The sequence below is a fragment of the Platalea leucorodia genome (assembly GCF_965183815.1).
Source record: "Platalea leucorodia genome assembly, chromosome: 5".
NCBI classification, from domain to species: domain Eukaryota; kingdom Metazoa; phylum Chordata; class Aves; order Pelecaniformes; family Threskiornithidae; genus Platalea; species Platalea leucorodia.
Window position 1 is genome coordinate 71999347 of NC_138827.1, and position 17055 is coordinate 72016401.

General features: G+C 43.4%; 1 protein-coding gene across 1 annotated transcript in view; it reads left to right on the forward strand.

Moving 5' to 3' along the window:
• The window catches only part of CDK15 (cyclin dependent kinase 15), a gene marked incomplete at both ends in the record, with an annotated part of 36192 nt that overhangs the window by 2844 nt on the left and 16293 nt on the right, over window positions 1–17055 (forward strand). The window contains 4 exons of the mRNA XM_082311450.1: window positions 3891–3960; window positions 5969–6092; window positions 6667–6787; window positions 12995–13088. Of these exons, the coding sequence (XP_082167576.1) occupies window positions 3891–3960; window positions 5969–6092; window positions 6667–6787; window positions 12995–13088 (409 nt within the window). The remainder of the gene's footprint in view (window positions 1–3890; window positions 3961–5968; window positions 6093–6666; window positions 6788–12994; window positions 13089–17055) is intronic.

Here is a 17055-nt window from a genome sequence, read left to right on the forward strand (position 1 = left end):
AATCCTTTAGTGCAATGATTGATTTTCCTTCTTGATCTCCTGCGTTCCAGCCACACAGCCTTACTCTTTTCTTTCTGTATATGCGACAGCTGTATGCAAAAATGATTCCACGTCTTGTCTCAACTAGGGTGGCAGACACTATTTACCTCCATTTCTGCCTTGACAACACAATAAAAGTACTGTTCTAGAGCCACAGCAAGGACAGGAAATAATGATGTGAGCTCACATCCCAGCTGGGGTCAGATTTGGCACTGACCCCAGTAGTTCACCATGACCAAGCTGCAGGTTGCTCTCATGGTGTCATGGTTTCACATTAGAATGTGCTGGTTTTGGCTGGGGTAGAGTTAATTTTCTTCATAGTAGCTAGTATGGGCTATGCTTTGGATAGCTGGAAACAGTGTTGATAATACAGGGATGTTTTAGTTGTTGCTGAGCAGTGCTTACACAGAGTCAAGGCCTTTTCTGCTGCTTATACCACCCCACCAGCGAGTAGGCTGGGGGTGAACAAGAAGTTGGGAGGGGACACAGCTGGGACAGCTGACCCCAACTGACCAAAGGGATAGTCCACACCATATGACGTCATGCTCAGCATATAAAGTTGGGGGAAGGAGAAGGAAGGGGGGGGACATTTGGAGTGATGGTGCTTGTCTTCCCAAGTAACCATTACATGTGATGGAGCCCTGCTTTCCTGGAGATGGCTGAACACCTGCCTGCTGATGGGAAGTACTGAATGAATTCCTCATTTTGCTTTGCTTGCATGCATGGCTTTTGCTTTACTTATTAAACTGTCTTTATCTCAACCCATGAGTTTTCTCACTTTTACTCTTCTGCTTCTCTCCCCCATCCCACTGGGGGGGAGTAAGCAAGCGGCTATGTGATGCTTAGTTGCCAGCTGAGGTTAAACCATGACAGTCTTTTTGACACCCAACGTGGGGCTCAAAGGGTTCGAGATAACGACAGATTTGATTGGAATGTGCTAGATGGAATTTATAGCTGTTATTGCTGTTTAGCTATTAACTGGCAGGCTCCTGTGCTTGCCATGGGGCTTGCTTGCCTCACTGTATATTAGAGTCTAGCGCTCATTAGTGGCTGCTTTTTGCTTTCGCTGCTTGCTGTCCTGCTGTACTGCTTGTCATCTTACTCTGCTGTGCCTGGGAACATGTTGATTACAGCAGTGGCCATGCGCCTGGGCGGGCAGGTGGCCAGGGCATCGCTGCTGTTTCTGTGCTGCTGTACTGGACAGACTGGAACTCCAGTGTCAACTCGAGTCGAAGGGCCTGTGACCTGTGGATGAGTCCACAGGGGAGCAGGACACCCTGAAGCATCTGTGGCTGTGGATAAGCCCATGCCACAGCAGGTATGTCTTGAAGCATCTGTGGCCATGGTTATGTCTGTGCTGCAGCAGGTATACCTCGGAAGGGATTATGGACCAAGGATGATAAGTCCACACTGGAGAAGGCAGACCTCGAAGCATCTGGGGCTGTGGATGTAAGTCCATGCTGCAGCAGATACACCTTGCAGCATCAGTGACTGTGCACGAGGTCATGCTGGAGCACCTCAAACCATGTGGCCATGGATAAGCCCACAACAGAGCAGGTACACCCCTGGAGGAACTGCAGCCATGGGTAAGGCTATGTTGGAGCAGGTTTACTTCTGAAGAGCCTGTGGCTGTGGGCAGGGCCACGCTGGAGCAGGTATATCTCTGAAGGCATTGTGGCCCATGGAGAAGGCCATGCTGGAACAGGTGCACCTCAAAGCGACTGTGGCTGTGGATAAGTCTATGCTGCAGCAGGTACACCCCTGGAGAGACTGTGGCTCATGGATAAGGCTCCACTGGGAGCGGGTACTCCCCTAAGGGACTGCAGTCTGTGGATAAGTCCAAGCCAGAGCAGAGGCAAGGGGAGGAGTTCATTGCAATGTTAAACGCGATGGTCTGGTCCAAAGGGGCCAGGAGTGGAGATTCTAATGGAAATACCTTTAAATTGTTGTAACCCGGGATTTGAGTTGCATGTTATAGGAATTACAACAGCAGGAACCACCTGAACCAATGGAGGACAAGCCTTACAAGAAGCAGTGCAAGTGCAGCAGTGACCTGACCTGAGCTGGCTTTGGTGCCCAGTAGCCCCACACAACACACCATCTCTCCTGTCCTGAGTGACCACCATAACAGATGGAGCCCAAAGTCATGGACTAAATGAACTCAATGGACATTTTGTGGACATTTTTGAACATTTATGGACATTTTACAGACATTTCACAGAGGTGGTCCATAGACTAAGGGAATGATATCTGTGTATTATATCAAAGGATGGGAAGGAGGGTGGTGGTTAATGAGGATGTATTGGATAGTGTGGGACCTGAGCATGACGTAAATGGTATGCAATAAGGGCTGGAGAATGTGCTGGTTTTGGCTGGGAAAGAGTTAATTTTCTTCATAGTAGCTAGTATGGGGCTATGTTTTGGATTTGTGTTGGAAACAGTGTTGAGGCACTAGTGAGGCTGCACCTCGAATACTGTGTTCAGTTTTGGGCCCTTCACTACAAGAAGGACATTGAGGTGCTGCAGCATGTCCAAAGAAGGGCAACGAAGCTGGTGAAGGGTCTAGAGCACAAGTCTTATGAGGAGCAGCTGAGGGAGCTGGGGTTGTTTAGCCTGGAGAAAAGGAGGCTGAGAGGAGACCTTATCGCTCTCTACAGCTACCTGAAAGGAGGTTGTAGCGAGGTGGGGGTCAGTCTCTTCTCCCAAGTGACAAGTGACAGGACAAGAAGAAATGGCCTCAAGTTGCACCAGGGGAGGTTTAGATTGGATATTAGGAAAAATTTCTTCACCAAAAGGGTTATCAAGCACTGGAACAGCCTGCCCAGGGAAGTGGTGGAGTCCCCATCCCTGGAGGTATTTAAAAGACATGTAGATGTGGTGCTTAGGGACATGGTTTAGGGGTGGACTTGGCAATGCTAGGTTAACAGTTGGACTGGATGATCTTAAAAGTCTTTTCCAACCTAAACGATTCTATGATTCTATAACACAGGGATGTTTTTGTTATTGCTAAGCAGTGCTTACACAGAGTCAAGGCCTTTTCTGCTGCTCATACCACCCCACCAGCGAGTAGGCTGGGGGTGAACAAGAAGTTGGGAGGGGACACAGCTGGAACAGCTGACCCCAACTGACCAAAGGGATAGTCCACACCATATGACGTCATGCTCAGCATATAAAGTTGGGGGAAGGAGAAGGAAGGGGGGGGCATTCAGAGTGATGGTGCTTGTCTTCCCAAGTAACCATTACATGTGATGGAGCCCTGCTTTCCCGGAGATGGCTGAACACCTGCCTGCTGATGGGAAGTACTGAATGAATTCCTCATTTTGCTTTGCTTGCATGCATGGCTTTTGCTTTACTTATTAAACTGTCTTTATCTCAACCCATGAGTTTTCTCACTTTTACTCTTCTGCTTCTCTCCCCCATCCCACCAGGGGGGAGTGAGTGAGCTGCTGTGTGATGCTTAGTTGCCAGCTGGGGTTAAACCACGACACATGGGGAGGGCAGGATGCCAATAAAAAAGTCCTCAGCATGAGTCTTGCTACTTCTGTTGCTTTTGCTGATAGCTATCAACCAAATTATAAGGAAAATACAGGGGCTATGTCTTCTTACTGCAGCTTTAAGATTAATTCTGGCACAAGTATGAATTCTGTTAACTATCAGCCTCAGGTCATAAACTGCTAGGGTGAGATAACAGGTCAGCTAGGTCTCTGATTTGACCCAGCACTTAAGCACATCCTTCTGTGCTGTATCAGATCAGATGATCGCCAAGGTGAAAGAGACACCTTTGTCGTGGTTGCATATTTTTTTCCACTTACAAAAGACGCATTGTTGGTAGAAGCATTTTACACTAGTAGCTTTGCCTCAACTTCTCTAGCACAGTACATGGGCCAGCATCCTGGAGGACTTCATTCATGCAATGTTATGGTGAGTTTCTTAAAAGACTAGTATCCCTTAAAGCATGAGGAAGTGTTATTCTCCGCTATGTATGGTCACCATAAATTGTTTACTAATATTTATTTGTTCCATATATGCCAAAGCTGCCTTTGATAAAGATGTCACAACCTCCCTCTCAGTCTCCAAAGCTTTTTTTTGGTTATCCCGTCTTCCCATTTTCTGAGCCTGCAAAAGGATATTCAGCTTTTGTGAACAATGACATCTTGTGGCAAGCAAATCTGTCTCTACACAAATTTGTATCCTCTTATCGTTAGAGTACATTATTCATATCTCTAATTAAAACCTCTCAGATCGCACATTCTTCTCCTCTGGAACTGTCTTCATATTTACAGTCATTTAAATCCCTTTTGTTTCTAGTACAGCTTTTTGGGATTGGTTGACTGGACCTGAGCACAGGTGAAGATGTGCCCTTACTTTATAGACTGATGTTGTAATAGTCTCCCACTCTCCTTTGTACACATCTTTACATTTAATTAACTTTCAGGATTGTTGCTGCACACTGACTTGAGGTTTCAGTGCAGATGTCCTCAGTGAATGCCTGCGTTCATTTCTTGAGCAGCTTCAGTTAATTTATATTACAGCTGTCAACAATATCTTTGTATCTTATCAAAGTGCCTATTCATCTGACTTTGTCAGATCTCTCTGAAGTTCCTCACTGTCACTTCTTATCATGGCTAATCTAAATACTTCTGTCATCTTCAAATGTTGCCACCTTGTTCACATCTTATTCCAGATAGTTGTTAAGCAAGAGCAATTCTAATGCAGTTTCTCAGGGCCCCAGATTTTAAACATCCTTAAAGCTCAGATATGTCCAAGATGGAGTGTTGTAGTTTTGGCATGGATCTCAAGGGCTCTGCTACCAGGCGGGCTTGTAAAGCCCATGGAGTACAGGGCTCTAACATGTACTCACTGGCATTTCCGTGAGTAAACACTAGCCAGCTGCTCTGCTTTCCTGTCCAAAATCCTCATTGTCAGCAGGAACTGAACTGCGAAATGATTTACTGCTCCTTTAGGAGGGTCATCTAGCTTGCCTCATTTTTTCTGGCAAATGTTTGTTTTTTCTCTGAGTGATTCCTATCAAATATGATGCAAGTATGCAGAATATTCTAGGGACGCTTTTCTGGTACAAAAATGACCTATGGGTGTCACTGTTTTTCCTCCTCTTCAGATTTAAGCTTCTGGTGAAAAATATCTTTTCTCTAGTGAAGTCTAATTTCTTTTGCTGTGTTTTGTTTCTATCCACTCTCCAATTTCATACTTTGTTTCAGCCCAACTTATTTTACCCCAGGTTTATTTGCAACGGTGGTGGGAGTTAGGTATTTCTTTTTTGCTTGCTTTCTTGCTTGTTTTCTTCTTTCTTGCTTGCTTGTTTCATTCATCGTACCTTATTTGCTGTATCTATCTGTTCAAATCATGTCTTTGTGTTTTCTCCCAGCTTGAAGATAACAGTTCACATTGTCAAGTAAGTCAGTCCACCGGTCCAGCTCATACTGGGAAGAGGTGCTGTGTACAGCGGCCACAGAACTCCCTCTGCTGGTGTCAGCTGGCTCAAATGGGCAAAACTTCCAGCTCCTTAAACCTTCATTTTGCTTGGCTGTATGTCTTTGTCTTGAACACTGAAATCAGAATATCTGCTGTTCTGAAAGCCAGGTCTGTGTTTTGGCAAGTTGCACTTGCTCCTGCAATCAACAGTCCATTTCTAAAGAAAAGTTAAATTTCCAAAATGTGCACTTAGGGACTGCACTATAACTACCCTCAAGGCCCAATATTCCACCCTGAAAACCTCAGAAAACTGCAGGGCAGTCACACCCACCACAGTTTTCTCTTCCTCAGCCAGCTCTACTCATTTTGGGGATTTTTACTGCTTTCTTACTTGCTTTGTCTCTGCTTTGTTCCAGGAGTTCTCCTGAAGTTCAGAGTTAATGTGTCAATGCAAAGACACACAAAACCATTTCAGTTTTTTGTTGGCTTTTTCTAGGTCTTCGTGTTCCAGCTTTTGCGTGGCCTGGCTTACATCCACCAACAACACATTCTTCACCGTGATCTGAAACCCCAGAACTTGCTCATCAGTTGCCTTGGTGAGCTCAAATTAGGCAACTTTAGTGAGTCACAGTTTGGATACTGCTAATATATCTGCTCAGACTGAAGCTTTAGGATGCATATAGAGCTGTATCCACAGCAAATTAAGGCATAGAAGCATAACCTCTGACTGAACTTCAGGAAACTATTTCTGTGGTCAGTCCAGCCTTTCTTGCCTTTATACTGATAGATGCAGGGAGTAACCTCATTTAAGTAAAAGAGCAATTACTGCCACATAAAACTGGTTCAAAAGAATTAAGAATCAACCCCTCTCTCTTCAGAAAATAACGTAACATGTAGAGTCCACAGCAATGTGCTGAACCAAAAGGCTTTCTTGGCATTGGTTTGGGATGGCTGCTTCAGTCACAAATGGTAAAGCCCTGTAAAATACAACACATTGCTTGATTTGATCTGCCCAGAGGTATATTACAGACACATTTTCTTTGTCAACTGCTTGTAAACTGCATTGGGATTGCTTGTGTTTAAAGGTCCAAGAGAAAATAATGTCCTGTTTCCAGTTATCATCTATGCCTTGTACAGGTAGAAGGACTGTCCTAACACAGCAGTCTTTTTTTTTTTTTTTTTTTTTTTTGGTAGGCCTTGCCTGTGCCAGGTCCATCCCCAGACAGACATACTCCTCTGAAGTGGTGACACTCTGGTACCATCCTACTGATGTGTTGCTTAGAGCTACAGATTATTCTTCTGATCTAGATACCTGGTAGTGACCAATTTCAAAGCATCTGGGGTCCCTTGGGAAAAATAATCTTTATGTGAATTAAATTAAGCCAACCAAGTTACAGTAGATACAGTTGTAAGTTGAGGAATTAACACCTGTGAGCAGAAAATGTGTGAGCAGTGGGGAGTTTTGTACTGCTGGGTTCATAGAAGTTTTTGGGAATGATGTCACTACATCTCAGCTATGGATTTATATAAACCTCATCTGATAATATTTATGGGATACGTACATTTCATTTGGTAACATTTATGAAGCATTTTCAGGTCTTGCAACAGAATACCTTTGCTTAATGCATTAATTGTTTTGTATCTGTGTGGTCAGCTGAGTCAGCGGTAGCTCTCCACAGCAATGGTTTTGTGAGGAAACAATGGATCCAGTCACAATTGCACCAACAATGACTTTGGCCTTGGTAAAAAATGGTGGCATTAAAGGGTTTCTGAATGGGTCTGGAGATAGAAAGGTGTCTGAGATTTTCATTATTTCTGTGATACTTTGTCCTTCTTCTCAAAGAACATGTCCCAGATGCACTCTGCATTTCATACAGGAGAAGGGCTGTGTTCTGTTAAAGCCTTCTTACGAGCTCTGTTCCAAAATCTTAATGTGTCTGGGAATCACAGGAAACGAGCAGGGGAGGGGGGGTCTCTGAGAGCAGGCGGAAAGGAGGAGAGAGTGAGGACTTCACAGGGGTCCCACTGGTCCTTATGTAGCTGGGCCCTAGGGTTCATCTGCTTCTGGCTGAAGCCTGAGCCCGCTGCCAGCAACACAGTCCTGACTTACTCACGGACAACATGCAGCTCATGAAGTTGCAGGAGACCACCCTTATTCTGGGCAATTTTACATTTGTAGATAGTATTGCTGCTTTACCCTTTCTTCAGACCAGTTAATTTTCTGCTTGTGCCTGTTACACCGGGCCTTTTCTTAACTGCTCTGTAGAGTCAACGGCTGGGAGAGGGTGGGAGGGCAGCACTCTGAAGAATGTGCAAGAAGAGGGCTGGGTAAGTTTACAAACAGCAAAGCTCCAGGTCTTCTCAGGCTGTATCCCCCTCCACAGATCTGCGGCTTATCGGAGACTCCGATGGCCTAAGTCTGGAGGGCAGCTCAGGAAAACAGTTTTAAGTTTGTTCACTTCCCTAGGCCTGCTGCTAATTTAATTGCTTAAAGATTTCTCCAAGGAGAAAAACCTTGCTAAATTCTAATGGCTTCCAGCTGCTAAGCCAGTCTAAATAGTCCTGTCTTCTCTCCCCCACCTACCTGTCACCTCTCCTCTCCAGACAGTCTCTCAGGAACGTCTGCTGAGTTTGAAGAACATGCTTGCCTAGCAGATTGGAGGGTTTGTATTAGGCAGGTGCTGGTATAAGCCTGTTTCGTTTTTTTTTCCTGAAAGTTGACCCCTGTCCAAAGCCCCAGCTACACCCAGAAAGCCTGGCTTTTCTGCCTGTGCAAAACCAACATCCCCAGTATATAACTGTGCTCTAGTGTAATGAATAGCAACATAGGAGTGGTATACAAAGATCCCATCCAGCACTCTGACCAGCTCTAACAGCACAGTACTCTCGGTTCCACTGAACTACATTCACACTATAGGCACCTTTGTAATAACGCCTCCTTATAATAACAACATTCAAAGTGTTTGCCCTAAAGAAAGATGTCACGCTGAGAGAATAGAGAGTGCTTCAGTGAGCTCTATTCAGTAACTTCCTCTAACAAGAGTCATTTATTATCTTGATGTACACTGCATTTAAGTTCAATTTTTGTCTATGAGGAAATAATGTGAATTCACACAGATGTTACTTGTCTGTTGGGAAGAAAGAAAAAAAACCCTATGTCTTTTGGATGCTGCAATTTACATGAAGGCAGGTCAGAATGCCCTTGGTAATGGCATGAGACAGTGGGTGTTAAAGCCTTGGTTTAAAGAAACCAATTATAACAAAATAAAACATTATGGCAATTCATGCATAGTGTGCTTGAGCAGCAATACTGTCAGTGGGAGGCACATGGGAGTGAATGAGGCCTTGAATAGATGAAGAAAGAGATATAGAAGGAGACTCACTCGCTCTTGGACTAACTAGAAAAGCTGCTTTAATCTCACTGTATCTTTTTTCTCTCTCTTTCTCCCTCACTATCTCTTCAGGACTTTAGAAGATTCAATTAAGGGATTTCAGGGAGACTAACGTTTCAGGGAGATTACACTGCATATCAGAAAGACTTTTTTTTTTTTTTTTAACACCAAGTGCTTTATGGACATGCAGCACTAGTAGCTGCTAACATCATGAGTGCCTTAAGTCATGTCTTCTCTTCAGTCAGGCTTTCCCTGTATAATCTTCCATTACAAAAAAAAAAAAACAAACCCAAAACAACAGGAATCTTCCTAGGTAGTTTCATGTAGAATAGGAGTTCCCGTGCAGTCATTTAACATGGACTTGCCAGGCCCACTACAGCCTTCTCCCCAGCCTGGCTCGCATTGCCTCACTATGCTAAACTGGGAGAGACAGGTTAAGGGCTCCACTGTACAGACCACGCTCAGTGAGGAACAAGAGAAAGGATATATTTCTGGTTAAATATAAAATTGCAATCTCCCAATGCCAGAAAAACTGTGGAGAGGGAACTCTGGGATGCCACAGAGATATCTTAGATCTTAATCCTGATGAAGTTGTCTCTCCACTGTGTGATGCGGCACTGCAGGCTGAGGAGTAAGTTCAGTGTTCAAACCTGCCCCAGGGATTGCAGGCAGATGCAACCGTGCTGTCTGAACCAGCTCTGTTTACACTCACTGGAACTAAATATCCCTATAACCAGTTATACCTCTCCTATTACTTTAGCAGTCACTGTCTTGCTTCACATGCATATCTGGCACATGCTGAAACATCATGTCTAGGCCTCTTCCTGAAAGACCCCTCCCTCTGCCCTAGCTCTTCCCAAGGCAGCTATCTGGGACTGAGACCCTTTGAGAAACTTGTAGACTTGAAGGGGTAAGAGGACCTTGGCAATGAATATCAGAGGGTAAGAAGGAAAAGGGGAAAAATGAAACAATACTAGGTCTAAATCTTTGGAAATATTCAAAATGAAATGGTTTTGAATCATCCTCATTAAGAGAAGGATCCTCATAATGCTGTCAGAGCAGTAACTGTAAATCCCGTACCTCAGAAGGAAAGTTGAGGCCTCTATTGAAAGGGTAATATGGTGACTAGCACTAGTTTCCAAAGTCCTACTTTACCGGATAGACAAAAATCCCTGGGGAAAAAAGCGGGGTGCCCACACATCAGTTGTTCTAGCTACTTCTGGCCTTTTTTTGTAAAGAAAAACATATTTCATCTGGAAACACACAGAGATAGAAACAGACATAATTGCGTCTGATGAATCAATACAGTATCAAGTAGGCATTAAAGGCAGCTGGACAGCTGAGTCGCACTACAGGAAGCGAAAAGCCCTTCCTTCCCAGCAGTTGTGGTTGCTCTGACAGTTTTGTCTTTATTAGAGACACTGAGGTTTAAAGGCTTCCAGAGATAATGGGAATAAACCAGGAATCCAAAAAGAGACCTTTACCAGAAGGTGCATTTGTAACAACCCACAAGTTGTTCCTCTCCTCAAACTGACAGCTTGCCCATTAGTGAAAAGGCTGTTTCATTAGATTTGAATTTTTGAACTCTTTGCTCATGAGTAATTCTTAGCAAATGCTAGCTGAATCTAGGAAAAAAAAAACCCCAGCTTTCTATTTCTTACTTCCATTTATTGCTCTGTCTGGATTTCAAGCCTTCTCAGCAATAACAGAAACCATAGCAGATCTGGTTTTCTGTCTGCCATGAACTCTGTTGCCTTAGACCTTTGCAGCAGAGCAGTTAGGTCACAAGGACCACATTTATAGGGCACTTTCACTGTTACTAGCCCCTTTTCCGTAGTAACTGCTGCGTACCTCCAGTCCCCAAATCCTCAGTGTCTTAAATTCAGTTTAGGAAACAGCACAGCCAGCACTGTTCATTAGAAAGAATCTCTATAGAAGGTCTAGTTGCATCTGTCTCATTTGGGGGCTGTGAGTCCATATACAGTTTCTGCTGTTGCCAGCCTAGTGGCCATTTCTAGCTAGGATATCAGAACCCAAGTTGTGGGTGAATGTCAAGATCATTTGCTCCAAAAACACATAGAGCTGATTCTCTTCTCCCTACAAATCAAGAGTGCCTAAACTGTTTTGACTATATACAGTTAAACTTGTGCAATGGAATCAGTGTATTACAGCAGCCCCTGTGGTTGCAAAATAGGGTGAGCCATTTGGCCATGTACATCAGCTGTGAAAACAGAGGGTTGGTATGACACTGGTCTCAGTAGAATCAGTGGGCTCCAAAATAATATCTAGTGATGTGGTAGTGCTATGAAACACAAAAAAAAAAATCCATGTCGCAAAAGCAGTGGGTTAAGTTTCATGGCGCCTGGACCCTGTAAGAGCATATTAGACAGGTAAGGAGCTAAGCTCACAAGACCCAAGGTTAAGGTACAGGAAGCTAAGGGAAAGTGCAGCAGAGGTGTTTGTGAAAACAGCATTAGATATGGATCTGCAAACAGGCTTGGCACCGCCTGATGCACAGGGATGACCAAAATGAATACCACAGATGAGGTGCCTGTCAGGCCTTCAGCTGACCACAGCCAGGTGGGAAAAGCATCTACGGTATTGCAAAAACAAGGTGCAAGGGGTAACACAGCAGTACAGATGACCAGAAGAGATTACTAGTTGTTGCTCAGCAAGTGAAAATAATACTTTCAGAGTCTGTTAGACAAAGCTGGGTTTTCAACATTTGAGCTTAAAGGACTCAAATTTGCTATAACCAAAGAAGATTGAGACTGAAACCTGAAAAGCTGGGGCGGGGCTTAGTGAAAAGACAGGAAACCTAGAAAAAGTTTGGAGGAAAAAGATTAAAAAGGAAATAAGCAGAGTTTTACACCATACAATAAGAGATGGAAATACCTGCAAATCAGGGTCTACCCTGACCACAACTATCTCATCATTATTGCCAGCAGGACTAATCCACCTTAGTAAAATTAAGCATTTTTTGCAGGGTTTGGTGGGTTTCTTTAAGCTGCTTTGGCACAAGTGCAGAGCAGGGGATGGCATAAAAATAAGAATACTTTAACTTGCTGTTGTCACAGAGTTCTTTATGCTATGAAATCTTACCTTCAGTTTTCCAGTGAAGAGCTACTTGCTTCTGAAGGAAAAATTGCTCTAGTGGTTAGTACCTCCATGTTCTTTATGCATCTAATGCATCCTTCAATTACTGTGTAGTAGTAGTAGTTCTCTGCTTATCTTTCCTACTGTTATCACTCCAATTTTGCACCTTTTTCTCATGGAAAACAACCTAGTATTCCACAGGCTTCTGGCATGACCGTCTTTTTTAGATGGGTTTGTAACAGGATAAATTGAAAGAGACCTGAAACAAATTGTCTGGTGGTGGAAAGAAAGATGGTGCTTAGTGGGCTTCTTTTCCAAGGATGGCACCTCTCTTGTCTTTCTGGTGAAGGGTGGGGTTTTTTTTAGTGGATGGCGCTCATGAGATAAAGGAGATGGGAATAGACTTGTATGGAACTTTGACTGCTTTATTTTTTTTCTAAAATCCTGGATGGATGTGAATGTAACGAATATCTAGCCTGCTCCTGTCCTATTTGACTTGTCAGCTTTTTAATTCAAGTGCTGCAATGTGTAGGATGAGGTTAGTGATACCACATACAACTTGCAACAAGGGCCAGTTGCAAGTGCTTAGAACAGTGCTGCAAGACCAGGGATGTATAAGATGGCCCCTCCCAAAGGAAACCTTCCTGACTTCCCACAATCGGTAGGTTTTTTTATAACGCTACATCCTGCCTACCACCATACCGTAGAGGTATATCAGCCTTCACTGAAGCCTGTATTTATTTACATATATACAGACGCCCCATGTCCTGCCTTGCTTCACACACACACACACACTCTCACTAGATGACACGAGGTGAGTATATGATAACTACACATCAGACCAGTATTTTTCAGACTTGAGCTGCAAAATATGTAGGGTTTACAGCTTATGTCAGGATTTCTGCATTTGCAAATCAAGATTTCTAAATTTCCATTCCAACAATTATCTCTCTTCCTTTCTCCCCTGCCCATCCCAACAATCATATTATATATGTCATGTACGTGAATGAGTTAATACCTCGGGTTTCTTGCAGGAGTGCAGGCTGTATATTTGTTGAAATGATCCAGGGCCAGCCAATAATTGCAGGAACTTCTGGCACTCATGAACAGCTGACGAAGATCTGGGTGGTGAGTAAAATATACCCTGAAATGGGAGAGAAAAAGAATATGTCGCTCCAGCTCCCTACTTAATTTTGAAGGCCTAAGCATAGGTCCTGTGAATAGCAGAAATAATTTGGTCCAATCTGCCAAGTTCATAGCAGACTTTGTAACCCATTTTATATTTGGCAACTTTCTTACAGACACAGGAGTAAATCAAATGACTTTCCTTTGATGTTTGTCATCTCATCAAAAATTTAAAGCCAATTAAAGTGACATCAAATTGAAGAAGGCATAAAAGGTGTGCAGGTACTGCAAATTCTATTCCTTCTTGTTAAATCCTTTACTTACTGTAGGATACAGCACACCATATTCACACAAAGGAGCTCTAATACTGCTCTTAAACTACCTCGAAAATGGCAAGACCCTGAGGTTTTTCAGAGATCCTTCCTCATTTTAACTTGGAACATTTTGTATCATCTAGTTTATGGTGCAGCCCCAGAGACTGCTTTGGCATAATGGAAAGTGTGAAATTACTTTATAAAGGCAGCAGCAAGTGAGAGCAGACGTATTCAGGAGCCTCTTAAGCTGTTTTTTCTGCTGGGGAAACTGAAACACGGAGCCACGTCCTTAGTGCGGCTTGGTAGAATTGAGGCAGTTACCAGCACTAGTGGATTCTGTATGTTCCTGACTGCTCGTTGCTGACCCTGTTACTGACTCTTCAGGAAGGTCAACCTATAGATTCCTGTTGGGTTTTGCTGTAGGTGTCTGCCCTTTCACATCTCCTCCCAGGGATTTACCCTTCTGCATAGAGCGTTTCCCAAATGTGGGTTTTCAAAGGAGAAAGTACAGAAAACTGAAATTTGGAACGTGGTGAGAAAGGACTTTACAGCCTCGAGTCTGTGTAAATCAGATTTTTCCTTCTTAATCACTTCATCCAGAAACACTCTTGCCTGGTAGGGTTTTCCTCTCTGCTTTTAGCTAAAGTGTGATAAAAAGACAGAGAAATGGGTCCAGTTCTTAGACTTGAGTTCAGTCCATTTAAATAAATGCTGAATTTCTCTTTCATAGAGAAAAAAAAAAAAAACAAACAACAAAAAAAGAATTATTGAGAAAAAAAAAAATCCATACTTGGCCAATTAACAGGGTTCAAAGCCAGGGCAGGGTCCAGTTTCCCAGAGTGTGAATGAAGGGTATCCTTCCGCTTAAGGCTCTGAAATCTCTGGATACATTTCCTGTGGTTTTGCAGTTGGAGGGTTATAGCCCTATCGTCATTTCTCTGGTATTATAACTAATACCGTGATTAATAGGATTTGTGCCATAGAAGGCAAAAAAAACTTATTTAAAAATCATGAGGAAGCTTTAAGAGCCATGAAATAATTAGTGCCTTTCACAGAAGGTTTTATGTTATTATACAGCCTGGAATGAGGGTCTGTGTTAGGCCAAGATTTCAAAGCTCCTTAGAGGCTTTCGATCCCTAACTTGAGATATTTTGCCAAGTGTGAGGTTCAGAATGGGGATTCCTACTGTTTTCTAATAGTCAGTTCCTTTCATGTACTAATAATAGGGGCACCCTGCACTGGTTTAGAGACTGTTTGCATTTGCGTGCATGAGTCTATATCACCCAGCATGCTACTTTCCATGTAGGACTGTTGGTTCAAGCACCGTATAGATATATAGCTGGGAAATCCCCATTCTGTGCAATGTGTTTGTCCTGTTGAACCATCAGGATTGACTGACTGACTGTTATTTCACCAACATTTCTTCTAGAGGCAAGTCCCACCTTAAGCAGTCTCCATCCTCCACCTCTGTCCCTGGCGGCTCATTCCTGCTCCTGTGTCACCTCTCACTTACATGTGGGGCTACGTGAAGTGGCAAACCTATAACTTGGTTTTCTCCCTGGGATACTCTAAACGAGAACAGTTTATTCACCCAGTTCATCATCTGGCTGCACAAACAGTAGCACTAATGACCAGTAGTACTAATGAAGGGATGACACGGTAGCAGGACCAGATGGGAAGCGGGTGAAGAGGAAGGAGCTACTTACGCTGGCAGTGCTGGTTATGGAAGTATGGCCTGAGTCAACGTGGACTGCAGTGTCTCCAGGTCTCTCATGGCATGGAGAGTAAGCAAACCTGACAAACTTAAGATCCATCATTCAAATTTCAAGAGATCAGGCATAGGTTTTGCATTCAAAACCCTCCATCTTATTGATTAACATTGTGCTGAGAAGGGCTTCATGTGGGCTGGATTAGGCTGCAGCATGCCATCAGCGTACTTCTACGGCTGAGCCACTGACAAGGGCCAAATGAATGACTACAAGGCTTCTCTACAAAAAACATAAAGTATAACTTCCCAACAAAACTAAGCAAAATCAGCTAGGTTGATTCCTTCAGCTGGTTCATCACAGGAGAAGGAAGCAGCTGGAGGGGAGAGAGAGGACGATGATTCCTACCAGCTTAAAGTGCTTGCTGAAGTATGGACATTGTAAATATGTTTCTGGCTGAAACTATGCCTCTTCCAAAGTGAACTGAACTGAGCTGCACCAAGACCTTTCACTATAGTAAAAAGTGCCTACTTGGGGAAGCATGGCAGAGTAGCAAGTATAGAGAAGCTGTTTTGCTTTGTCTGATGGCATGGACCAGAGAGTTAACAGCTAGATTTAGGGTGGATACACAACAGATAAAAAATCCCCAGAGTATAATTAATGTCAATTAATTAACTATAACTCATTGTCTGATTTGGCAAGGAATCTCATTAAAGGTCCAGAGGGGGAAAAAAAAAAGAAAAGGAAAAAAAAAAAAAAATCACCTGCCCCATTACCTCGGAAATTAAAAAATAGATCCAAATTAATGGGTTGGAATAGCATCTTTTGTAAGGAAAAGACTGAGAAAAGATAAATATAAATCCCTATTCATATGGCATTCAGTGATTGGTGCTCTGAATGCTTTCACAACTCAGCAAAATGTAAGCATTTGCTGAAAACCTTATGTAGCAAAGTACAAGCATGCACAAATAACTATTTTCTTAAATTCTTCACCAAAGAGAGGCAGAATGCTGAGCTGACCCTGGAGAGTATGATGTTACTATGTACTTAACTTCCCCAGCTCCCTCTGATGCCTTTAGGATTGATGCCCGATGGCTCACAAGAAACCTTGAAGAATGAGGGCCCAGATGAAGGCAAGGATGGCACCTCAGACCTGGATTTTCAATGCAGAATATTTTAGAGGCTGTGGCTTCCTGGAAAGCTAAGAGGGTAAGCAAAAGAGAGCAAATTCTGGATTCAGGTTCAGATTCTAACTCTCTCTTTCCTGTGGTTTGGGCAGACCTGCCCTACTTACATGATACACACACCAGTAAAGAATGCATCCTCATCCAGAGCTGTCAAATTACCCTCGGTGCGAGCCACCTTCCAACATCCTCACATAGCTGAACACTGCAAGACACCTTCTCTTTGGGGAGCTTTCAAGCTTCTAAGGCTGATTTGGGGCAGCTTCCAAGACCGATTTTACAGGTGAGCAGAGACAAGGGTCCTACCCCTTGGTCTTTGCTGTGGCAGGCTGAGTCCATAAGCAGTTTGGAAACATAGGCCACAGCAAGCCACCCTAGCTTGCTTCCCCCCACAGACCACCATGCTAATATGTGCTAGCTGTGAGATGCAGTCCCTGCTTGTGGCTGTCTTCTCCAGGTAGCTGTAATTGTCCTCACAGCTGTTTCCCAACTGTGAGTGAGAAAAGCAATCAGCTACCAGATGCATAACAACTGCAACAGCCAGGCTTTATATTTCTTCCTTCTTTAATGTACTTTTTTTACTGATGCCAGTTTTCTTGCAATCTTATCACAAGTTTCAGTGAGGCCAAGTTCCCCATATCATAGATCTCAGCTTTCATTTTAAGGAAAAGGGATTGTCTATCATATGCAAAGTGTAGCTAATGCGAGACAAATCTAATGTTGGAGAAGAGAAAGTGAATAAAAAACCCTGACATTTTTCATGTTA